Source organism: Rhipicephalus microplus, unplaced genomic scaffold (assembly GCF_043290135.1).
Source record: "Rhipicephalus microplus isolate Deutch F79 unplaced genomic scaffold, USDA_Rmic scaffold_21, whole genome shotgun sequence".
Taxonomy (NCBI): Eukaryota; Metazoa; Arthropoda; class Arachnida; order Ixodida; family Ixodidae; genus Rhipicephalus; species Rhipicephalus microplus.
Window position 1 is genome coordinate 9134411 of NW_027464594.1, and position 25755 is coordinate 9160165.

Below are 25755 nucleotides of genomic sequence, written 5' to 3' on the forward strand. Positions count from 1 at the left end.
GGTGTCTGGGAGTGAGAGTATATGACCGAAGGCGCCTGGGTGCGAGATATGCGTGTTTCGTCTATCAATCGGTAGGCACATCACTTGAAAATTTTATTGAATAATTGTCTGTGACATATCTTGATGACTCACAAAGTTAATTTTTCAGTTTGCTATAGAAAACATAAAAAATTAAATTTCCCGGGTGGTATTAACTAAACGGCTGGGGTTAGCCTCGTCTGACGTCAGAACTTTGGCTAGTGCCATGATGGTATATAGATGCAACTGGCACGAGGAGCCTGTATTCGGTTGTGGCACAACGTTTCTAGAGAATATTGCGAGAGCCTCGGAAAGTAGAACATTATTAGTGTAGGCTTTGTAAAAATAGTTCTTCAACATTGTAAATGCCTTCCTTGCTTCGTATACCCAAGTTGCAGCACAATTTTTACGTAAAGAGAAACCTTTGATGGAAATTGTTGTGCGATCAATACTACTAACGCGATTTTGAAATACAAAATTACGGCAGGTTTCATGCAACTTGGGAGTCGATTTCATGCATAGAAGCGAGTAGGCAGCAGCGAACATACCTTACTCGTTTCGAACTTGAGCTGATTTTTAATATTACATAAGTATTTGTGAATCATCCATTCATCACTTACACCAGCCAACGCATTTCGTAGGCGGAGATGGACATCCGGTACAACATAATACAATTAGAAAAGGATACAAAAATACGATATAACGCTCGAATTTTATTGAACATGAAACGATCTTTAATGGCAACAAGTGGCACTTGAGAAGAAAGTTTATGGACGATGGAGGTGGGAAGCGAAAACCGAAATAAAAGTATCAGTCCTATCCTGTTTTTCACGAGTTCTGTGCAACGCTTTAGAAGTTGTAGTCCATCTAGACCAATCAAGAGGGTCAGAACATGTAATTGTATTGTTCCGCGCCCTGTCGTCTGCTAATCGTCTGGAAGCAGCGAGCACTGCTAGCGACGCGCTTGAGCACCGTCTGAATTTATTTTTTTCTCGTTTGGCAGAAACTGGGCTTGTTTTAGGCAAGAGTATACAAATTGCTTGTACTTTAGAGATGAAACTTAATGTATACGATACACAGCTGCGTAATTTCTTCCGCCATTTGCAAGACTTTCGGTGAACTTCTTTGCCATGTCCACTATAAATGCAACACCTTTCATGCTGCAATCTGTTAGCCTCCTGGTAAGCTCTGTGGTCATAGATCAACCATCTAGAGTGAAGTTCATCCTACGCCCAAGTACTGAAACAAGGTTATCACAATAACAAGAATTTACTACCAATAAAGCCATTGCGGGTGCCTTCGCGATTTGTCGCAGTAAAGCTGGCGCCTGATTACCTTTCGTAAACTCCACTCAGCGGACATTGCCCGGAACTGGCGTTTCACAGTTCCTCAGTAGAATCTGCATCATCTACTGCGTAGAATGGTCACTTTCTGGTTTGTTATTCACTTGTACAGTACACCATTCTTAAATATATATTGGCAGTGGATGCTGGATCACGCACTGTGTTGCCGCGCACGGTAACATAATATTGTGCGGCTACGAACAGCCACACAATTATATTGTATTGCGTCACTTGCATTTTGCTGTTCCTCGTGACAATAGGAGAATTAATTTCTCTGCACATTACTTTTCATATGTACGTGTGCTCCTCCTTGACCACTTTCGTCGGCTGGGGAGTAGATACGAAAGGGCCCTGGATGGCGTTGGCAGCTCTTCGCTCCTTGGGGCGGTTGGTGATCCAAAGGCCCAGAGAGAACAAGAAAGACATGATAAGCATGCCACCGTAGAAGCGAAACACGCCATTGTAGCTGCCGTAATTGTCCCGAAAAAACCCTGCGATTAGAAATGTCAATAATATAAGGAAAAAGTATTTGAGGCGTAAAACAAACTAAAATACCTGCTTTCATAGGCTACCGTCCTACAAGGCCAGATGTACAGTTCGCACACATATTAGCACCGTGGAGAAGCAGATTATAGCGGAAAATCTCTGCATCGCCGTCAGTAAGTGCGAAATATTGAAAAGGGTTACACCTGTGTCTTAGCTTTGCGATAACTTAAGTGAAGCAAGATATGTTATTACGAGGTTACCATTCTGCAGCAAGCAACATGGCAACTTGAGTTTTGTCGTATAATACACTGTTTTTCGGGGCTATAACAGCTGCACCTTCATGATAAAGACTTCTTAATACGTTCGCGCAGCCCCAGAGCTTTAATGATTCCGGAGTGCATGCGAGACCAGCACGTGAAAGCGCTTAGTTGTTCAACATTTGTACGTGGCAAGTTTGGCGTAACAATGACAAATCAAAGTATTGCAAACCTACACCCTTGCTTCAATCAGTTGTGAGATGGCGTCCTAATGTCATCGTCCTATTTATGGCTTCTGGCACGAGCGTTCTGCTTACAAGCATTACACTTACTATTGTTTGAATATGTGCGTAACTCAACCAGGTAATTGACCAGTTTGAAAATCGGGTGTAGTTGAACCTTCAAACGCTGACTGATATACCGGTGTCTCATACGGTATGTGAGTGACATGTGACACCGGCCACTAGCTAGCGTCAGGTTACTAGACGCATAATATCTGTCTGCCTGATCATAACGGTGGGGTATTTATGGCTTGCTACTTTATTCCCTGCATCACTTAAAATGCACAGGAAACGCTGAGAACAAATCTAGGTTCCATCAAGCGTGTGAAGATGTTTGTACATTAAAGCTCTCTACGCGTGATACATTGTGCATTTGGTAGGCAACTGTGCTTTCTTTGCTGACAGCCTGGCATAACTTAGCTGCCCTATGCAACACGAAGGGCTGGCTGCTGCGTCACCTGTTCTTTGGTGCCTACATGATATGGCCCATACTCCCTTTCATACATGAGTAGCAGCGCAGTGGAGGCTATAGTCCAATGCTCTTAGCAGCCGTAGTGTAATTCTGTTTTCGTCCAGGATGAATAATAAGCGAAGATGCTTCGTATCAATGTCAGACGTTCAAAATGACCCCACTCTAGCGTGATACGAGCACACGCGCACATCTTGCTGGCCGAACATCACAGCCTCCGCAGCGTTGCGCCTGATATATGAAACGGAGCATAGCGAGGTGCTGTCGAATAAACGTGCCGCTCCTGCTTATTTTGAGAGCTCTTACTGGCAAGCCCCACGCTATCACTTCGAATGAGTCATTATTTGAATCCAACATTCAAGTTATATCCGTCTCATAACACCGTTTATTCCGTCTGCCGCGAACACAACAGCAATACGAAGGTGAGAGCAGTGGTGTGAACTTAGCGAGAAAGTTGCTAAACTTACAGTTTTTTCAGTCGTGCTAGCAACATTTAGATCTCTTTGGAGACTTAGCGACTTTTTGGGGGGGGAATAGGGGCTGAGGGGGGACTTTAAAATATGCGGTACTGTTTCAAAACAGACATGGAAAATTAAGCAACTGTGAAAATAGTGGTAGGCTCGGAACAAGTTTCAGAAATTGAAGCCACTGCGTACAGTATCAAGCTGCTTGTGGTGCTCCGGTTTTTGGCTTGCAATGTGACGTTTCCGAGCACTCGTTTTGTTACAGTTAGAGATAGAATAAGTGGCTTTGAACGGCTCAGATCACCTAAAGTAACTGAACCGGCTCAGTTGAGTGGCTCATGGTTGGACTGCAGTTGCTTACCGGCTCACAGTGGCGTTGCCAGTGGGTAGCAGCGCAGTACAACTGCATTCCCACAGCAGAAATTGATTTAAAATATTGTTTCATTAAGGAACAACCTCTTCACGTGCTGTAATAAAGCAAAAACTAAATACCCGGAAAAACATATAATTATCATCATCATCTAGCGACTTCTAGCTGAAATTGATGACATTTTGGAATCCTGTTGGCTTTGGCAAAAAAAAAAAAAACGTTTAACACCACTGGGTGAGAGTGGAGCGTATTTGGAAGGGTTGTGTTCAATGAGAGAGTACTTCTAGTGTTACCAAATTGCAGCATGGGTATAAGTTAGGTGCTGACACTCGTCGCTCTGCGTAAGGAGAAGACGTGGACAGATTGTGTTCATCGATGACCTTGAGCTACGAGTAGTTTCCGTCGCGTGAGAGAGATATTGTGGATATAAGAGGGAAAAGAAGAAAAAAGTGAGCCTCGTAACTGTCTGCATCAGCGTGCGACACCTCGACAGTAGCTCACATTAAAAAGATAGGATTAAAGGTGTATATATATATATATATATATATATATATATATATATATATATATATATATATATATATATATATATATATATATATATATATATATATATATATATATATATATATATATATATATATATATATATAGAGAGAGAGAGAGAGAGAGAGAGAGAGAGAAAGAAAGATGCGCAAAAAAAGCGAATGACGACGTAAGAGAGATAGGAAAGACAAAACACGGTAACTGGAGCCCGAGGATGGGGCACCACTTGCGAGAGCTCTTGTCCGTGACAGGAGATGGCGTAAAGCTAATCCAGTCGGCCAGAGCTGCGCTATCGTCGTCGTAGGGGACCGGCGGCAGGAGGTGGCGTAGGACCAACCCAGTCGGCCAGAGCTGCGCTGTCGTCGGAGATCGCGAGGGCACAACGGGACGGCACGGAATCCAGCGAGTGAGTCCGTCGCGTGAGTTGAAATGGTGCTTCTGCGTGAAGCTTCAAGTACTTGCGCGGTGCTCATTCTGAAATGCACGTGCGTAAGAACAATGCCCTGAAACTGTCGTGTGCATGGCATTTTGTGATTTAGAAAGATGTGGCTCTGTGCCAGTAAGCCCGGCTAGTGGATTTCTTTAGCTGATTCGTGCTTTGTGATTTCGTGCGCGTATACCTCGACGCTGCAAATAACTCCGAGGACACGTCAGTGGCCTTGTCGCTAGCTGCGCCTCTAAATGGGCAAGTGGTACTTGTACCGAATCACAAGTCGGGGTATCGAACTTATACTGAGCTTGTGTCGCTTCTGAACCTCCGCCTTAACTAGGGCGCTTGGATAAGTGGCGATGGGCATTTGCTAGAGCTGACGGAGCTTTGCAGTCTTTTTGAAAGAAATATACATCCTTAGTGCGCACGAAACGTTTTCCGGAAGAAAGATAAAGGTGAGAGATAGGACAGCTCTCTTGGCTTTATCTTCCTTCAGAAAAACGTTTCCTGGGCGTTAAAGAAGTACATTTCTTTCAAAAATGCAACACCAACCAGCCCAAGTAGTCGCTATTTTGCAGAATACTGAGCTCTGACCATGCGTGCGCGAAGCATTTCATGGAAGAAGCGATCTCTGCCACATATCATGCAGAAAAACGTCCTTCTGCATGCACCAAAGCAACCTACGCTCAGTTAGGATGCTGTGCCTGCCATTTTACCGGGGCTTCATAAAATACCCGACCATGCAGAAAAAAACAGCGAAGCTCAACAAAGACAGCTGGCTCTACTGCCGACTTCTCCAGAGCGACGGGAGCCAGAAGGTTCGAATGCATCTGCAGTACCTTACACGACCGCTGAAAGTACGTGAAATTTATTGCGCGTCGAGACCTTAACTCCACAACATGGTGATGATGAATCAGCAGGCACGCATGCAAAAGGCAGTGCCTCGACTTCAGCAGCAAGGGGCCTCCTCACAGTCAAGGGAACAATGCTTCTCAACACGACCCAGATAGTGTGGGCCTATGCGCTACCGACTTAGTTTTTCGCGACCCTGGAAAAGCAATATGTTGTTTTAAGTTCAGATGCCACTTTTTTGAGCTGCCTCATCTATACTTATTTGGACAAAGAAAAAGTAAGTGTTGTAGAATAACGAGTAAATAGAAATCATTGTATACTTGCTATTTGTGCGATGCAGCCATGTTTTTTACGTTCACTTTATTCAAGTGATTATAATTAGTTTGCCATGCTTGATGTCGTAAAACCAGGTGTTCTCGTCTTTGAAGGTCTCTGGCACTTCATCAAGATTGTCTTGGAACATTGCAGGCGCACTTCTGGCCAAGGGGCTTATACAACACAACAGAATTTATTAGGGGCGAAGGCCTTGAACAGCCTCAGTTGCCTCATGAAACGTGAAATATGATTCTCGGCATACCGCATCGAAGGTGTAAGGGACGAGTTGCACACAGTATACTGCTTTATCTAGAGTGCGTTCGCTTTTCCGGTCTGATAAGCACTTCATAAAGTTGAAGTCCACGCGGCCTTAAAAAATGCACAAAGTATGACTAATGGCACTGGCCTGACAGTCCGGCACATGTGATACGGGTTAACCCAGGGTCGATCTTCGCCACCCAGTGAAGTTCTTCCCACCATGGCATGCTGTTTACACAAACGTTGCCTTACCCTGCCAAAGGCAAAAGTGGAATAGTCTGGGTGACGCTCACAGGAAGATTGCCAAGGGTAGCGCTTCAATTTAGGTTCTTGATAGAACGCGTGTAAGTTTCGTGATTCATTAGACCAAAGTTTTCTGACGAAGCTTTTCGTTCATTTCGATAACGAACCAGAACGCGAAAACACGCACTCACACACGTAGTCACGTACACTCACAAACACACGCATGCAGACTATCTCCTTCCTAATAGCTAGCGAGCCCTTGCCCTCGGTCTGCTACGCCTACTGTAAACACCTCAAATTTTCTTTCTCGGACAACGGTTCCTACTTGCTCTGAACCAAAGATGCTGACGCCAACACTGCCTACGTCAATCCCAGAGTTTCAGCAAAACAAGCTCTTTAGTGTTGTCACGTTGAAAGGTGACCGCTCTCGTGGCGAACGTATGTTTCTGTCGGAACATTTATATGACAACACTGTTAGGAAGCAAGCTACATATAAAATTAGGACATGAATTTCGTTAGATCAGCGTCACAGTGCACGTAATAATTGACATTACGCGTACATGTCTATATCGAGAGTAATAAACAAGCGTGAATCCGCAGCAATAACCATTTACACGCGGATCGGAGCCACTCCCCAGCGAGCATCTCACCTACTCTCCGCGAGCGCCATCTGTCACGTCAAATGAAGACGGCCCAGGCGGCGAGCACAATCTGCACGTGGCGTAGGGCGCAGTGTCATCAGCTAACGTATTCTTACACGTTGTACAAACTGTTTGAACTTATGCCCCTTGCCGCGAATACAGCAGCGACACGAAGGTGAGAGTGGAGCGCTTGATAAAAAGTTGTGTTTAATGAGGGAGTACTGAAAGTGTTAAACTAATGAATTACATAGCTTGATGGAAATATTTGTGAACTTACTATACAATAATTTCAATAATTATTGTACTTAGTAGTTGACAATTGAAATTGTCTGCTCACTCGTTGTCATTAGACGATACCAAACAGCATTCTTGGTGAGCACATACTCTGCCTAATGGCCAGTAAAAAAAACGCACATTCGTTTACACAAGACATGGGTGCAGCAAAAAAGAATACTCAGTATTGCGAAATTGACAAGATTATAAGGATAAGACGAGCGCTTCGATAGACCCAAGGAAGTCCTTCGCACTAAAACGCTGATTTTCTCAATGAATTGCCGGCCCCCTGGCGAAGCCAAGTAGCTTTTTACTGGTCACGCTACATAACACCGGTTTCGCTTTGTTTACTATGTTTCTGCGAGCATCATTTTCTTTCACTTACCTATGAGAAGTGGCCTCACGAAGCATCCCATTGCTGTTGCAGTGTTCATCAAACCATAAGCGATTGGGAGGCTTTTCGAGTCTATTTCGGTCGAGAGGATCTGAGAGGTTCCAACGATTATGTAACCAGCTGGCAAGCCGAAGGCTGCTGTGAGGGCCCAGACACATTCCTTTCCCCGTACGTGTGGTGCCATGTACTGTAGGAGACCTAGTACTAGGTAAGCGATGGTGAGCAAACCACAGTTCGATATCAGGTTGTAGTCACTCAAGTAGGGGATGAACAGCCGGCCCACGGTGTCTGTGGCCGAGAAGAAAGTGAGCGCATGCACAGCGTCGGCACGTGATACGCCGGCGTCGTGTGCGAAGTCGAATATCACAGACAAGAAACAGTCAATGAAAAAACCCCACGACTGGTAGCTGAACGCGTGGAAGTAGAATCGCGGATTTTTGAGAACTTCCAGTATATTCTGCTGCGTAGACGTAGAGCAAGGTGCATCTTTCTGATCCCAGGGAAGTCCATAGTTAAATGAGTTCCTGCATAGTGGTGAGGCGTCAAGTTCCAGCGATTTGCTGATGCTGGCGACCGTGGCTCGGCGAGACAGCCCTGCGTTTGACGCAAAGGAATGCCTTGAAACTTTGTTGCTCGTGTACATCGATCCAGCGACGCTCAGCATAGTTCCTCGCCTAGCACGTAACTCGTTCAAATCTGGTGTGTCGGCCCGGAAGGCTGAACTTTTTCTGCCACCGCTGGCGAAAGTCCCTCGCCTGAATATTGCGGAGAGATGAGCAGGAAGTACCGTATTGCCCTGGGGCATTGTATCTGCGTTACGTGTAACATTTACCATTCTTTCTTTTTGGAATTCAGTGAGGCTTGATGGCTTTTCAGCTTGTGACGGTGAGTTCTTGTAAGTGCAACTGTTGAAAGTCGCTCGCCTAAATTTGGTCGGGAAGCGTCCAGACAGGAGTGTACTAAAGCTGAAGGGCATCGTCGCATTCCCTGTATTGTTCACGATGCTTCGTCTTTGGCTTTCGGTGGTACTTGACTTTTCATTCAGGCTGATGACGGTCCACTCACTGCAGATGCCTTCAACACGATGTACTTGACTTGTTGGAGCCGGTTTTATGCTCTGTGATGACACTAACGTTGGCCGTTCAATCTCTAGGTACAGCTTGTCATCGCCCTCGTACACGGCTGCTCTCACTGGAGCACTGTATGGCTTCTGACAACTGACCTTGGTGTCTGGGCTACTGGTATTTCCTTCAGGTTCCTCTACCTTCCATGGAGGAGCCTTCATAAGCATTGCTAACGGTACCACGTTCCCCATAGATGCTCCAACAATGAGAAAGGTGCCGTGAAGACCGTACTCGGCGAGCAAGTACTCGTACAACTTTGGGAACACTAGAGACGCAATGGTTGCTCCGGCCAGGTTCAGTCCCAACGCAGCTCCTCGTCGCTTGTCGAAGTATTGAGTCACGCAGACCACGCTGCTGCTCAAGATTATTCCATGACCAGAACCTGAAAAACGCCGAGGAAGTTGATATAACAATTACTATTACTCCAAGCAGGTGTGAGCTACGGTGAAGTATGCTAATTAGACGACTATAAGTTCCCAATGAAAAGAAAAAAAGCTCGCTACAAGTTTTTTTTTGTGGCGCTCACCATGATAACTTGTGCTTCTGGCACAAAAATACGCTAGTTGCCCGCAACCTCATGCCAGAGTTTTACGGTAAAATGAAAGTTCTCTTTAAGGGCTTATGAATATTACATCGGTTTGCGGCCATTTCAAGTTTTATGCTTTTAAAAGCAGAAACTTAATTGAAGTGAGAAATTTATTAGTGAGGAAAGGGTGAACTAGGTGGGGAATCTGTAAGTTCATAATAAAAAAACCTATTGAACTGGTAGGTGTATTTATATGGCCTGGAGTGAGTATGGTGACAGTTCCAACATGGATTTGTTGGAAGCAGGGTACCTTTTGACGAAGCCCCTGGTTAACACAACTTTTCCCGTTAACCCAAGTAGTAAAGACGCAGCTAAATTGCAAGATCGTGCGGCATTCACAGCGACTGAAAGTGATCGAGAGGGCAAACGATTTCTAAACAACTCCACTTGGACGGTTAGTTAAAAACCAGCTTGTGGCAGATAGAAACAGAGAGATAAATGGTAAGGTAAAGGAAGCGACGTTAACGAGAAGAAAATTTTGGCTGCTATTCAGTACAGGGGAAGCGGCAAGAAAAATGAATAGGAAGAAAAAGAGCGAACAGCTAAATAAACTATGGTGAAAAAACTCGCAGGTGCAATTAAGCCTAAAAGTGCCACAGCGCTCTAGCGAGGCCAGTTAACAGCAGAAACTTAAGCAGCCGCTTCACCGCTTGCTGGGTGGCAGGTCGAGCGTTTAACGCAGCTGCCACCGACATTAACTGTTTGGAGTGGCAGTATGCCCTTGACAATGATGTGCGGTGCCCTCAACATGACCTGAGTACCCAATTCACCTGCCGGCACACGGCTCTGTCAACGAATACTCGTCATTGCCGTGACTATAGTTTATGAGATCAAATGTCTACGAAACATCGCTTGGGATTAAGCACAGTTACTAGGCAGTGCACGTTTCTCGGCTTGTGTTTTCTTATTGCCAATGAGACGACCACTACATAGAACAAAGTGGCATATTTTATGGTTACATTGTCACCAACAATCCATCTAAAGCACCTGAACTATTTGTTTGTGCAAAGTAAGGTGGATGGTACATTGGACTTCAAGAAATTATTGCTGTGGAGTTCTATGGGCAATATTTTGTAACATTTTATGGGAGCACGAGTTTACTTGGTTGGTAGTGCACTTAAGGTCATGCATCGCAAAAACTGTGATTGTTCGATGTCTCGTTAACAGGCTTAACCACTTAAACGTTCATAGATTGTAGTCTCAATTACAAATATGTCCCATAATTTGAAATATTAAAATGTCCTGTGAGTATTTCAAGTCATATATTTGTATGATTTCTAATATTCTTGCCGAAGTCAGGTAGCGTACCGTTAGTAACGGCTGAAGCTTATGTGGCCCCTCAATAGCTAGAAAATACAAAAGAAACTACAGCATCTCAACGAAGTGAATGACGGTGAGTGGGCGAAGCACTGTGATCGCTCGGTGTTACCGTAAATCACCGGTGACATTGGCTACATAGAGCAGTAAATGAGTCACAAATCATTGAGCAGCTATATACTGTGTTTATTAGCCCTAAATAGTATGTCGCGTTGAGCGCTTGGCTCCATTACTCCTTCACTACTACTGCGTTGTGATCCGTGAAACGTATAGCCAATGTTTTTTTTTTCACATAAGTTTTCCGGTTTCAATTGTACAAGGTGCTACCGCTTTGGGCTTGTGTGAAGTTCTTCGCCCCTAAAATAAGCGCTTTATTATGCCTTGGTGTTTCTCGCCCTTGTGGCACCATTCGTGACGCAAGGATAGCCAGTCACATGACGCCCTTATGGTACGTCAACGACTCCTCTACTTTATCTATGGCAGCCCGATCCAGCTGCTTTATCCATCGCAGCTCGATCCAGCTGTTCACTACTCTCTCCTCTAACCCTTTTCTGCTCTCGTCCATCTGCTAGCCTTCGCGTGTGCTTTGCAATAATGAAGGAGATGATCCCTCATGCAGTGCCTCACGACGCAAATTATATAAAGAAATTTTTTTTGTTCAGTTGTGTGCAGATCCATAGGCGGTGTCTTCCATTCCTCGCGTTCACAATATTAGTAATCACGTTGGCTTTGTAAAAGATACGGTGTTTTCAGATAGCATGTCGCTGTTCGTGGTGCTATGGGAGCAACCAATCGCGAAGCATCCCTGCAATGCGTCTGCATGCGCTGCTCTGTTATGCGGCGACGGCATTGCTTCGAGCCACAAAGAAGGAGCGCGATGGAACAGATGTGACAGACATATCCGATTGGAGTGGAAAGCAACTCTTTCGCATCCACGGGGGAAAGCACTCGGAAGCACATGTGATGAAGGCAGCGCCACCCATCATGTCACAACAGGGCCACTTCCTGAAATAAGGAGGGCTCAGGGCTCCCGTTCAGAAGCACGCGTTTGTACTGGCGTTGACAGAAATGAAGGAGGCGTTGGACACTTGCTCTCGATTCGGCGCACATAGGTGAGGCATCCGTTGTGAATGAATTGTCACCTACAGTGCTTTGTCATGCAGTCACCCATCTGTCCTCTTTGTTATTTTGGAAGAGGGGCACCTTTTCCCGGTACAAGTGACTCACTAGAGAGGGCGCTGCGACAATGCTTCGTACCCAAGAAAGGGAACCGTGCGCCTGTTTATAAAATAAAAAGGTACGGTTCAAAGAAAACAACTTGGGCTATTTGGTAAGACATTCTAAAGTGTAGTTTTACGTTTGCAATTCAGGAAAGAATAACGGCAAAGAGAACAGGCCAAGTAATGCGTACAAGTACGCCATGTTTGTCCTGTTCTCTTGTCATTAGTCCTTCCCAGCGATGGTTTTTGTGCATTTTGATGAGTGCTGTTTCATTGAAATTCGCAAGACAGCGGCTTAATTAAACGTTTATAAAAAACAGCTTTTGTCACATGGGAGTAGGCGGGATAAGCCTCAACTGCAGCACCCAAAAACGCACGTAACATGCGCATTTCGCAGTGACAACAGTAAAACATCACCAACAACACTAATTCAGTACAATAGAGAAAGATGAAAAAAACGCAAACGCCTTTAAGAGGTGTTTTGCGAATTAATGAGGAACGGGTGACTTTTTTGCCTCATGGCCATGTTCTGTGAAGTTGATGATTGTATACAGTGCTTATTGTTGGGAATAAGCCACTGACGTATCGAATTTAGGGGAGGGGGGAAATTGTGCCTTTAATACATTACTCCTGATTTTTCGTCCAACTTCGAATGCGTCCAGATACATGCATACGCACACAACCAAAGACTTATGAATATGTTGCGTACGTACGTTCATGTGCTAACACACAAATCGCCCTGAAAATAGCGTTCGACCAGTGCCCTTAGAATATTCCGATGCTTCACTTGCAGCCGTGCACTCTATAAGTGCCTTTAGGGTAAGACTAAACTATGTGGCCGTAATTGAGATATGCGGCTGTAGTTAAAAAATCTATAGTGAAATTGCGATGACTCGACCTTGTTTTTACAACAGTAAACTATATTTAGAGGCTGAATCTGCATAAACACTGGTTTACGTTTTAATACTGCTGGACCGATGAAGGGCCAATGGTCGTCCACGCATACATGCTGATTACAAAAGTTTCGCAACCAGATATACACTTGCTTTCGTTTGTTAATTTAGGTTGGTGTGCGTTTCGCATCACGAGTTGCCCATAAAGTCTAAATTTCACCGTGCGTGGACCGTCATAGATATAGCCATAAACTAAAATTTTAGCACTCTCTAACGTGATGACTACTTCGAAAAGGCATACTCACCAGACAGAAATCCAGCTGTGAAGATGAGGACCGTAACTCCATTGGCAAAAAAAGACGCAGAGAGACCAAGGGTAAGGCAAGTGCCTCCTATAATAGCAGACATCCGCGTTCCGTAGGCCGGTATGAGGATGGCGGCAAACAAGCCTGGCAGAGAGAGGGGAGAAGTTACTGAACGAAATGCAGGTAAATAAGTCGTGCGACAATTCATACGTCGTCCTAAACTGCCGGTGACTAAATCCTAGAAAATATCAAATGCAAATAAACTCTGAGAAGACAACACTGACTGCTTGAACTTATCAGCCTTACTCAGCTATTGAAAAGAGGGCCAATGTGAAATAGGGCACAAACCAAACTAGATGTGGTGTGTCCGGAACGACCTTATGTAATTAACTGATGTGGGAAGAATCGATATCAAATGGGTGACCAATGAGCGTTACCGTTACAGCATCGTACTGTTTGGTGGATAGAGGCTTATCCACCAAATATATATACAGGCGAGTATTCACGAAACATTCCCCTACCATAAGAAACTGAGTGAGAATATATTAGAAGGCAGAGAGGTAGGTGGGAGCTATAGTTTGTTTTAGGCTGCTCCTCTGGACGGGGGATAAAGGAAGGGGGAAACAAAGAGAGATGGAAGATGACGAGGGGGACAAGAAGAGGTGGTGCGTGTTTACAGTAGCCAGTTACCATCGCAACCTAGAGCTTAGTATATAGTCAAGTGCATTTGATAAAGTCTAAAACAGCAAGAATAATTAGGAGAATATTTAATGAATAGCTATGTGCTGTGAACGTCAAGAATTAACGCGTAGAGCACCGGCGTTATGGCAGCGTCGTCACTTTTATGCTTCGCATCGTTTCATGATTAAAATACTACATGTATGATAACTAGTTGATAAACAAAAAGGTGAACCCCTTGTCGTTCATAAGCTACATTCACTTCTCTCCCTAAACGAGTGATGGTATTTTCAGCCATCCCAAAAATTGATAAAAGTTGACACTATTGAACAAAACTAATAATGAATGCGAAGCATTTCGTCGCATACTGCAAGAACTTTCTCTTTTTATCTACGTATCTATCTGCCTAGACGCCCCCGTCTGGGTACTCTCGTAATCGCCTGCCTAACTTAGGGTCAACCAAAATTATTATGGGAGGATGAAAAGATTTTACAATCACGACTGTTTTGTTATAACATGAGTAACTTGAATATCCCGTCGCGTATGCCTTCGAACTCATTTCGTACGCCAGACACGCGTAGCTCATCGGCGCGTGTATACCCGTATATCAGGGACCAAAGTATGCTGTAATGCGCCACAGGTGTTTGACAGTTTATGTCTGCCCAGGAGGAGCTACGACAAACGTTTATAATTTGAATGCTGGAGTGTTAAGAAAAACTGACAACCGAAGTATTGAACCGAAGATTGCAATAGGAGTGAGAGTTCGAGCAGAAATTCAAGCCAAGCAATCAGCGTGGCAATCAAATATTCTGTCACACAGACACTTCATGTCTCGACACTGCCCTGTAAGAAGGCCTTAAGCAGGCATAATGTTCACGAAGCGTATTCGCAGTGCTGGGCTATCAGACCTTCGGCGATCGTTAATCTCATTCGCGGCAAGGCAGGTCGGCATTTATACACGTGGCCGCGAACATTTGAGCATTAGCGCGGGTGGTCACGTTTGTTTGAGAATAAACGCAGATCTGCGTGTTGGCATGCTCAAGCCTCACAGATGGTTTTAAGATGGCCTTGAATAATATCAGACATTCTGGCACGATTTGCGTAACGTATTACCTAAAAGTGAAGTAGGCTGGCAACTTCAACCAATACACACAAAGAAAGGGGCATTTGTGGCAATATGCACAACTGTTATGAACAAACGAGTCCTGTCGAAGCATCTCGAGGTTTATTTGGTGCATCTAGAGGTTTATTATCGTAAAATTTATTTCTACTGAATTCGAAGTATGACTCTGCATTATTCTCAACCAATCAATATTTTATAATAATATAGACCACGAAAACTGAGAACACAGGAAGTGTATTCCACATTTCTGGAAGGAACGCGCTAACGCATGGAGACACACGCACATATATTTAAACACATTGATTGATTTGTTGGGTTCAACATTCCAAAACCACCATTTGCTTATGAGAGACGCCGTAGTTTTAACACAAAATACCTTTGGTTCTTCATACTTCAACCTTCATGCTGATTCTACGAGACTTAAGCATACTTTAGAGGTCATCTAGCATTTCCCAGTGCCACCAGAAAACCATATATCGAGATATCTTCTCGCACTGTTGATGGCCCTGCAAGCCTAAAGACTTCTCACTCCGTACGCGAGAAGGCCACTGTTGAATGTCAGATGGGTGTATTCTACGAGATACGGCTAATAACAGGATAAATTTTCATTATCCGAACGGGCCAATCTAGGACCTCTTAGTTATACGGAAAAATTCGAATGTTCGAAAACATTATCAGTGAATGTTTTTCGAGCTTATCCCAACACATGAAGCGCTAGTCATAGGTTTATTTATTTATTTATTTGAATACTTTCCATGCCCGAAGGCTTTACAGAAAGGAGTGGGGGTTATACAACAAAAAGTAAGCGAAATGTTACAATTGCTGCAAAATGGAGAGTTTGAAGTTTGCAGGGTCGATGAGGGATGCGGTGGCAGCGGAAAGGCAGTTCCAGTCTTTGCTTGTTCTGGGAATGAAGTAATCACTGTAGTGGTTTGTTCGGCAAAATGGCACACCTACTTTAAAGCAATGATCGAAACAGGGTGAAATGTAAGAGGGGGAAGAGAGAAGGCTCTCTTTTAAACATGGATTGTATTGATAAATTTTATGAAAAAGAGAAAGGCGAGAGCATTTTCGACGGAACCATAAGTCGGTTAGGTTCAGAGTTTTTTTCATGGCTGTGACGCTGGCATGACGGGAATGATTGCACAAAATGAAACGGGCTGCGCGGTTTTGAACGGCTTCTAGAGTGAGAGTTAGGGTTAGTTGACCGGGATCCCAGATGGCGCATGCGTATGCCAGTTTAGAGCGTACTGATGTTTTGTAAAGGTTTAGTTTCACTGACATGGGTACGGAAGAAAAGTTTCGTCGCAAATATCCGAGCATGCGGTTAGCACTATTAGTGACGTATTCGACGTGTTTCTGCCAGGATAGATTGTTAGTAATGTTAAGCCCAAGCTATTTATACGAGTGCATTCAGGATAATGGAGCATCATTAAGAAGATACATGCAAGTGTTAGAAGCTGAAGTTTTTCGAGATACACGCATGCTTTTACATTTGGTTGAATTCAGCTTCATCCGCCAGTCACGACACCAAAGAGACACGTTATCTAGGTCATTCTGAAGTCTGATAGAATCAGTTGGGTTAGTGATTTTGGAATACAGCACACAATCATCAGCAAATAATTCAATGGTTGAAAACTTAACACAGTTAGGAAAGTCGTTTATATAAATAAAAAATAACAATGGACCTAACACAGAGCCCTGCGGCACCCCTGATGTTACGGCAGAGGTATCGGAAGAATAGTTGTTAGCAGTGACATATTGCGATCTGTTAGAGAGAAAGGACTTAATCGCGCCAAGCACATTAGGGTCAAGGTTCAATTCATTTATTTTAACAAGGAGAAGTTCATGAGAAGCGGTATCGAACGTCTTATGAAAATTAAGAAAAATGCAATGAGTGTCGTAACCTTCGTCAGAATTGGCAAAGAGATCGTTAGTGAAAGATGCTAGTTGGATTTCGCATGAAAATCGTCTCCTGAAGCCGTGTTGGGAAGGATGAAAAAAGGAATTTGTTTCAAGGAAGTCCATTAAATGAGAGAAAATAATATGTTCGAGTAGCTTACAGGAAATGCTTGTGAGAGATATTGGTCGATAGTTTTCTGGAAGATGCGGGTTACCTGACTTATAGACGGGAACTACCTTTCCGGAATTCCAATCAGCGGGTAGTGATGAACACTGTAATGACTGATGAAAAAGCTTTGCAAGGACAATGGATGAACACACTTGTGTTAATTTCAACATTTTAGAGCAAATTTCCTCGGGGCCTGCAGAAGAAGACATTTTCCAACCCTGAATTAGCCTAGTTAAGCCCATCCAGCCATCAAAAATAGGTTACATGGGTGGAAAATCGGCAGGGGGTACATGGGGATATAATGAAGGGGCTGTTGTTTGAAACACTGAAGAAAAAGCATTATTTAGAACCGTGCAGCTTTGGTCAGGTGGTACAACGAGGTCAGAAGATGTTAATTGAATATTAGATCGAGATTCACCTCTCATTATGCTCCAAAATTTGCGGCGATTAGTCTGAAGAAGAGCAGGCAGTGTGGAATTAAAAAATGTTGTTTTTGCGTTGCTAACAGCATCGTTATATTTCTTGTTTATGCTATAGTACTCAGACCAATGGCTGGGGAGGTTAGAACGTTTAGCGCTTCGGAACAGACGCTTCTTTTTGTTGCGGAGTCGGCGTAAAGTGGAACTAAACCAAGGAGAGCGAGGTTTAGTGCAAATACTTATGGTGGGTACATGTTCGTTGAGCAAAGATAATAATTTGTTTTTGAAAAGCAACCAGTTATCATTGACAGATCGTTCTTCATAGTTAGTTATGAATTCCTCGGTAAAACGTTCCATTTCTGCTGTTATTAGTGCTGTGTTGGCACGCGAATAATCCCTAATAATTTTGAAAACCTTAGATCTCGAGGGGCGGTGAGATTGCGTGGTGAAATGTAGTAACATGTGATCGCTTAGTCCATCGAGATAAGTTATCGAAGAAATGAGATCAGGTGAAGTTGTAAGTACGAGGTCTAGAAAGTTAAAACAGGTTGATGTTGACCGCGTGGGCTCAAGAACAAGCTGAGTGAGGTTGAAGTCCTTACACAAACTCAGAAATTCTATATTTTCTGGTAAGTTTTGTTTTACGCTAACGGAGTTTGCACGCCATACAATACCGGGAAAATTGAAATCACCCGTGAGGATCAAGGGGGAATTGGAATAGCGTACAATCAACAGATTCAGAACATCATGAAGTTCAGAACAAAAGGAACGGAAGGAGCTTGGGATCGATAACATGCACACAAAATATAGTCACGACAGGAAAAAATGATTCGCACAGATACTATTTCTAAGGATGACCTGATCGGAACCACAGAAGAACTAAACGCTTCATTGACAGCAAAGAGCACGCCCCCACCGATACGGACGTCACGGTCATAACGATACGTTCTGTACGCCTTATCGCAGTCAAATATTTCACTACTTTTTACTTTTGCTGAGAGCAACGTTTCTGTTAATACGATAATATCGGCTGAGCAAGAATCAATGGCTGAAGAGAGAGTGGCACGCTTATTCATGAAGCTTTGAATGTTGCTGAAAAGAAACGATACATTGCTTAGACTGGATTTGGGAAGAGATTGCTAGGATGATTCCGGAGAGAGACTGCTCGCGGAAGCGCCGCCACTATCAGGAGGCTGTGTACCACGAGGAACGCCTGTCTGACGGGAGCTATCAAGCGCGTGAACGCTGTTGGTTATTGCGCAGTATCCATATTGCTTCTTATTCATCACAAGTTTGTTGTATCGCAGCGAAAAAGATTGCCCGTTTGCTTTTCCGAATTCGATAAGCTTTTTCCTCCAATGCCAAGTAGCTTGGCAGAAGTCCTCACTCATAGAAAAATCTGTATTTTTAAGCTTGCTTTTTAGTGACAGAATGTGGTCTTTTGTTTTAAAAGACCAGAATTTGGTTATTATTGGGCGAGTCTTACTCGCCGCAAAAGAGCCTAACCTATGCGCCCTGGAAATCGCTCCTTCGGGTAGTTCAAATTGAAGAAAACGCGAGCAAATATCCCGGATGTGACCCTCAGATTCCGCCCAGGTCTCAGATGAATTGTCAGGGATTCTATAAAAAATGAGGTTATCTCTCCGCGATTTGTCCTCTAGTTCATTCAGGCGAGAGGTAAATTCAGCGCTCTGCGCATCAACTGCCTCCGAGACAGTCCGTTTGATTTCTGTTGCAACTGGCACTACATCTAGGTTTTCAACGATAGATTCAACGGTTTCTAGTCTGGCCGCAAGGTCTGATACCTTTGCCGCGAGTGCTGCTTTAGTTTTCTTCAGATTGGCAAATGCCTCCATTACCTCCTCACGATGGTGGTCGTGTTTGGAAGAGAGGGCAGCAATTGCGGCAAGCAATTCATTGTGCTGTGAGGTAGAATCAACACGATTGGGCCCGGGGTTTAGCTCGACGTCTCCACAGAGAAAGAGCAACTTACAAACAAAAATACAGCCCCACAAAATTTCATGAAGTACACTTGGGCACGGGAGCAGCAGCAAAAATGCGTTATAAGAGCGCTTACAGTGTATAGATGGGGCGGTACCAATCTGCACAGAGAAGGGCGGTGCGTTGAAAGGCGAACGCATCGTAGCTGCTCTCCCGTGCCCACTGAAGGACGACAGGCGATGCCAATTGTTTAAGTCAGCCTGATTGGGTGATGTCCACGACGATGGTGCTGCTGGGCTGGTTACTGGGGTAGTCACCATCTCCAGCCAAGGTTGAAAGTAAAGCCGAACCTGTGCGGTACTTGTTTCTACGACGAACGGAGTAGCAGACACTGGAAGCACAGCTGCGTCACCCAAGATAGGATTCCATGCGCCGAACAGGAAAAACTGCACAAAGAAGGGCGGTGCGTTGAAAGGCGAACACATCGTAGCTGCTCTCCCGTGCTCACTCTAGTCAGGTAGCGATAAGTTCTCATAAACTATCGGGTTGTGTTGATTATTTTTCTTGTATATTGTGTTAAAATCACACTTTTTCACAACATCAGAAAAATAATTCAGGAAGGTACTTGCGAACGAACACATACAAGGTCTTTTTGCCACCTTCGCTAGCATTTAGTGAATAATTGCCTCAGGTTGGCTTGGTAACAATCCCATTTGCCGGAACTTAGGTGTTTCCTGTTCCTGCGATTGAAGTCAAATGCTCCAAAATAAAACAAAACAAAGTCTTTTTTTATTTACTGGTACATTCATACGAAGCCTTCTTCCACAAGTATTCTGACAATATACGTGGTTGATCGGGATAGACCAACTATAAAAAGCGATAGCCTTTGAAAACCCCTGTCACTAAAATGCCGGTGTAGGCGTGTTGGTATATTGGCAATATCGCAGAATGAAAACTTCTGTTGCATGAGAAGAAATAAAGAACTTTCATGTGGAAACCCGGTCATTTGCATGCCGATCGTTTGTGTTACCAAGCAGCGCTAGCTTTCTTGTTCTTTTAATGTAGTGGTTTTTATTACAATGCATATTTAAACGTAAGATACATGTTATAAGGTAGTGTTTCAATGACTATACTAGAATGTTCCAACAAAAACTTTCACTCAAGCACGCAAAAGTACGCGCTGTACGTTTGCGCGCGCGCGCGCACACACACACACACACACACTCACACACACACACTCACACACACACACACACACACACACACACACACACACACACACACACACACACACACACACACACACACATCTTAGAGTTTGGCCACAAGGGCAAGGTAATGAATGCGATAGCAAAAAATAGTAATGTTATGCGAAGTAGGGCTTGAAGCTACTTGCTTACGATCTCGTTTGTGTGATTCTGCAAAACGCAAGTGTAAGATTGTACAGCCGCTCTAGCGAGAGGAAAGGTTTTCGCTTTCGCACATTCTCTTCGCGTTTAGAACACATCCCGTAGGAATGTGTTGAAGCAGTTTCCTGATGCCTGTCGAGATACACATGGCTCGCTCGCCACTTTTCGCTGCACCACGCCCCACACCTCGCCCCACACCTCGCCCAGTTCACTCTTGCTACTATACTCCTTCCGCTCGCCTATTAATGCTTTTTGAAGGCACGCTATGTGTTTCCTCTGCTTGTGAAGCAATTGACGCAAGCCCCGCCCGCAGCGTGAAAAAAAACATGAAAAACACTCAAACTCTGGCATTTACAATAAAAAAGAAAAATATTAAAAAACACAATATTTAGGGTGTTGTGTTCTAGTATTATGCGTCGAAGATCATCTGTTTTATTTTGTTTAGTACATTATGTGAGCGAAAAATCCATAGTTTCTACGCAGTCTCTGAGTGTTCCAAAGAAGACGGTCACGTTAAGGACATAGATTGTAAATCATATTAAGAGTCAATTTCCTTATATGCGTATGTGGCGGCTGTTATGGATTAATGATGGTGGAAACATTCTTAGAACAGCAATATTTTAACTATTGCAATACTTTAACTTTTGCATGTAACTATTTAGGACGTTTGTGCAATCTATGGTATACCTGAAATGGAATGCATTGCACGTGTGGCGCTGTAAATTACTAATGTGATGATTTTTTAACAGCGGTAACTCAAAATAATTGACAGTTGTAAGTAAATAGATCATTACAAGTTGCAGTTTTTTGTTGTTCTTTAAAATATTTTGAGATTTTTTCAAGATTTCCATTGTATTACTAGGTTTGTTTTTATATAACTGATACGGTGCTCTCAAGACATGTTTATTTATTTATTTATTTATGGTACCCTCAGGGCCCGAAGGCATTACAGAGGGGAGTGGCAATAAAAAATAATACAGCAAACGGCAAAACGTAAAGGAAAGGAAGGGAAAATACAAAGCGATTGGCAAAAACACACAGTAACAAAGAATTAAATGTAGTAGCGGTAATACATTACAACGATTTTGTTAAAAAAAACGGCAAAACGGCAAAACGTAAAGGAAAAGAAGGGAAAATACAAAGCGGTTGGCAAAAACACACAGTAACAAAGAATTAAATGTAGCAGCGGGAATACATGATAACGATTTTGAAAAAAAAAAGCACGACATATATAACACGAAGCAAAATCAAACATCGCAAAACATGTTTTGCAAAAAGGCCCTAAAACGTGATGTATCGGTAATAGCCGTAGCTGATTGTGGTAGTAGATTCCATTCGGATGTGGTTCTTGGAATGAAGGCATGCGAATACGTTACGGTTCTACAGCGGGGAACATGAACTTTTTGCAGATGGTCCAGTCTGGGTGATATGAATGAGGGGGGTTTAATAAACTGTTCACGAAGATTTTTGCTATGATAAAGTTTATGAAGGAGACTGAGTCGGGCTATTTTACGCCGAATGGCGAGTTCAGGAAGGTTGAGCTGGGACTTCATTAAGGTAACACTGGCCGTGCGGTTATAATTGGCTAAAATAAGCGAACTGAACGATTCTGGACTGCTTCTAATTCATGTGTAAGTGTAGTGCCACCAGGATCCCAGACGGATGATGCGTATTCAAGTGATGGACGAATATAAGTAGTGTAAAGAAGTTTCTTAAGGGATGAGGGCGCCATGTAGAAGTTCCTGCGAAAATACCCGAGAGAACGGTTAGCCTTGGCGATGATGTGCTCCACATGGTGGTTCCATGACAGGTTACTGGAAATATGAACACCTAGGTATTTGTAAAATGAAACAGACTCGAGGTGGGTATCATTGAGATGATAATCTGGATACGCAAGTGAGGTGCGGCACACACGCATTGCTTTGCATTTTGAAATGTTTAGTTCCATGTTACATAATTGACACCAGGTAAATATGTTATTTAAATCCGTCTGGAGCGAGGTAACATTATTTTGGTTAGTTATTTTCCGATAAATTACACAGTCATCTGCGAATAGGCATACCTTTGATGAGACATTAGTTGGCAGGTCGTTCATGAAAATTAAGAACAGTAAGGGTCCCAACACAGAGCCTTGGGGAACACCCGAGAGCACCGGCTGGACGGGGGAATCAATATTGTTAGCAGAAACAAACTGTGTTCGGTTGGAAAGAAAGGCTCGAATCCAGTTAAACACGTTAGGGTCTAGGTTTAAGTGTTTCATCTTAAGAAGTAGTAACTGATGACTGACCTTATCGAATGCCTTAGAATAATCTAAAAAAATACAGTCAATGGTGAATCCAGAATCGAGTAGGACATGCAGGTCGTTTGTAAAGACTAAGAGCTGCGTTTCGCAAGAAAAATTCTTGCGGAAACCGTGTTGCGAGGGTGTGAAAAACTGGTTAGACTCGAGAAAGTTAACAAGGTGGGTGAAAATGATATGCTCAAGTATTTTGCACGGGACAGATGTCAGTGAAATTGGACGGAAGTTTGATGGATTGTGTGTTAGCCCTGATTTGTGAACTGGCACTATCTTACCGACCAGCCAGTCTTCCGGAAGGCTAGAATGCTGCAGGGACTGTGAAAAAATGCATGACAGGATAATAGAGGAGTATTCAACAGTGTTCTTCAGGAATTTAGCATTGATACCATCAACTCCACATGATGATGAGTTGTTAAGTTTCTTAATGACCGCACGAATACCTTCCGAGGTAACGAAGATAGCGTCCATAGAAGGTAATGGGGTGACGGCAAGGAGATTTGGTTGTTGATGGTCGCCTGGTGAGAGAAAGCTTTTATGAATGTGTCATTTAGTACAGATGCGCATTCTACGTCGGGCACGGGATGCCCTTCAGCTGTCAGCAAGGCTATAGCGCGGCGCTCGCTGCCACGCATGAAATTCCAAAACTGTCTAGGGTTATTTTTCAGCATAACCGGTAGAGTGTGACTAAAAAAGGAAGACTTAGCTCGTTTCACTTCAGATAAATAGGTTGTGGCAGCAGATTTGTAAGTAGACCAACGTTTATCAGACGGGGATTTGACAGCAGCACGATAAAACCTTTTCTTACGGTTTGAAAGGCGGTTTATGTATCTGTTGTACCATGGAGCACGTGTATTGGAAAGAACTTGTTTTATAGGGATATGTTTAACGGTTAGCTCTGAAACTTTAGCTTTAAATAAGTCCCAGTTGCTCTGCACCGATCTTTCAGGGTAGTTGGGTAAGAACTCATCTAGGAATGTGCCCAATGTAAACGCAACACGGGACGTTTCCACAACAGGCGTGAATTGTACTTTAAAAGATACAAGTATAAAGCAGCGCCTCGGTAGAACAGTGATTACGGAGCCCGGCTCCTGAGACAAAGGTTACTGGTTTGATCCCGGTCGCAATGGTTTCAAGTATAATCAGGCAAAATGCTGGAGCACCACATACAGCATGATGTGCACCAGTTACTCGAAATGTTTGAAGCTTTCTACTTCGAGGTCTCTCATACTTATATTGTGGTTTTGGGATGCAAACATCAGTTATATACGTTGGGAATCGGGCATAGCACATGGCGTACATTCGGCTCAGAGAATAACAGGCTTAGTTTTAAAACGACTGATTCCGAACTGATCAAAACATTTACATGGTATGATTTATCTGCTGATCAGCAACCTAGGCAAATTTCGCGTGTTGATTTATCGTTCTTCAGTATAGGAAATTCGTTGTTTTTACTCACGTCGATTGTGAATAACAAAAACGTCTAAGGTATCCATATGTCATGATAGCACATCAATCAGGCCTGCGAGCTAGTTTGCAGTGTTCAACACACTTGGCCACATTGTGCGCACGGCACTGATCTGTAACCAAGAGGGTGTGTTTCGTCGGTCAGTTATGTGGAAACGCACGTGTCACGTACATTGCTCGGATGATAGAAAACCTGAAGGACTAAGGTGCATAGCCAGCATCAATAACTGATCGTCCACCATGATGCACCTGAGAGTGAAAAAAAATCGGCCAATCCCAAGTATCATGAGAAACGATGTAATGCGAAGCATGCGGAGGTGTAGTACCTGGGTTGCAACTTTCCTTTTAAGCCCCGCCGCGGTGGTCTAGTGGCTAAGGTACTCGGCTGCTGACCCGCAGGTCGCGGGTTCGATTCCCGGCTGCGGCGGCTGCATTTCCAATGGAGGCAGAAATGTTGTAGGCCCGTGTACTCAGATTTGGGTGCACGTTAAAGAACCCCAGGTGGTCAAAATTTCCGGAGCCCTCCAATACGGCGTCCCTTATAATCAAATGGTGGTTTTGGGACGTTAAACCCCACAAATCAATCAACTTTCCTTTTATTCAAAGCTTTATTAGTTCATTACAGCCTTGTAATGACGCCAACAGGGACATGAGCATTACCGGCGCCAGACGTGGTTGGCTGATATGTAGAGATTGTGCTTACGAGAATGGTAACCACGTGAAGTGCAACTTGAACTGACTACACTATATACTAGATGGTGCTTAACCAAACAATTGACGTTAATTTGTTATAGAGCCATCCTCAGGCAAATAATAAATAATTTCTAGTGAAGGTGGCAAAAAATTCTCGTATGCGTTTGTCCACGAGTAGCTTCTTGAAAATTTTTGTTATGTGGTGAAAAACTGTGATTTTATTAAAACATACAAGAAAAAATATTCAAGACAACCCGGTAGGCTCTAAAAACTTATCACTAGCGCTTCGTGTGTTGAGATAACCACGAAAAACACTCGCTGATTATGTTTCCGAATATGCGAATTTGTACGTTCAACTAAGATGTCGTAGATCGGCCTGTTCAGATAAAAACAATTTTGCCTGATCTTAGCAGTATCTCGTGGACTATACGCATCTGGCATTTAACAGTGGCCTTCTCGCGTACGGAGTGAAAAGTTTCTAAGCTTGCAGGGCCACCACCAGTGCGAGAAGATATCTCGCTGTTTGGTTCTCTGGTGGCACTTGGGTATGATGGATGACCTCTAAAGTATGCT

At 43.6% G+C, this 25755-nt stretch overlaps 1 protein-coding gene and 1 long non-coding RNA gene across 9 annotated transcripts in view; one reads left to right on the forward strand and one right to left on the reverse strand.

The window, feature by feature from the left end:
* Positions 1-25755, reverse strand: part of LOC119179505 (uncharacterized) — a 150330-nt gene that overhangs the window by 69339 nt on the left and 55236 nt on the right. For 3 of the 7 annotated variants that reach the window (XM_075883798.1, XM_075883799.1, XM_075883803.1), the window contains exons 3-5: positions 13086-13229; positions 7632-9146; positions 712-1852 (exon numbers count right to left, since the gene is read on the reverse strand). In XM_075883798.1, the coding sequence (XP_075739913.1) occupies positions 1650-1852; positions 7632-9146; positions 13086-13229 (1862 nt within the window). In that variant the 3' untranslated portion in view covers positions 712-1649. Of the gene's footprint in view, positions 1-711; positions 1853-5641; positions 5713-7631; positions 9147-13085; positions 13230-19453; positions 19764-24481; positions 24589-25755 lie in introns of those variants that run through there. The other 4 variants (XM_037430628.2, XM_075883804.1, XM_075883802.1 and 1 more) reach the window with 4 other exon arrangements.
* Positions 1-25755, forward strand: part of LOC142785333 (uncharacterized) — a 58922-nt gene that overhangs the window by 29434 nt on the left and 3733 nt on the right. The gene's annotated exons all lie outside the window — the stretch shown is intronic.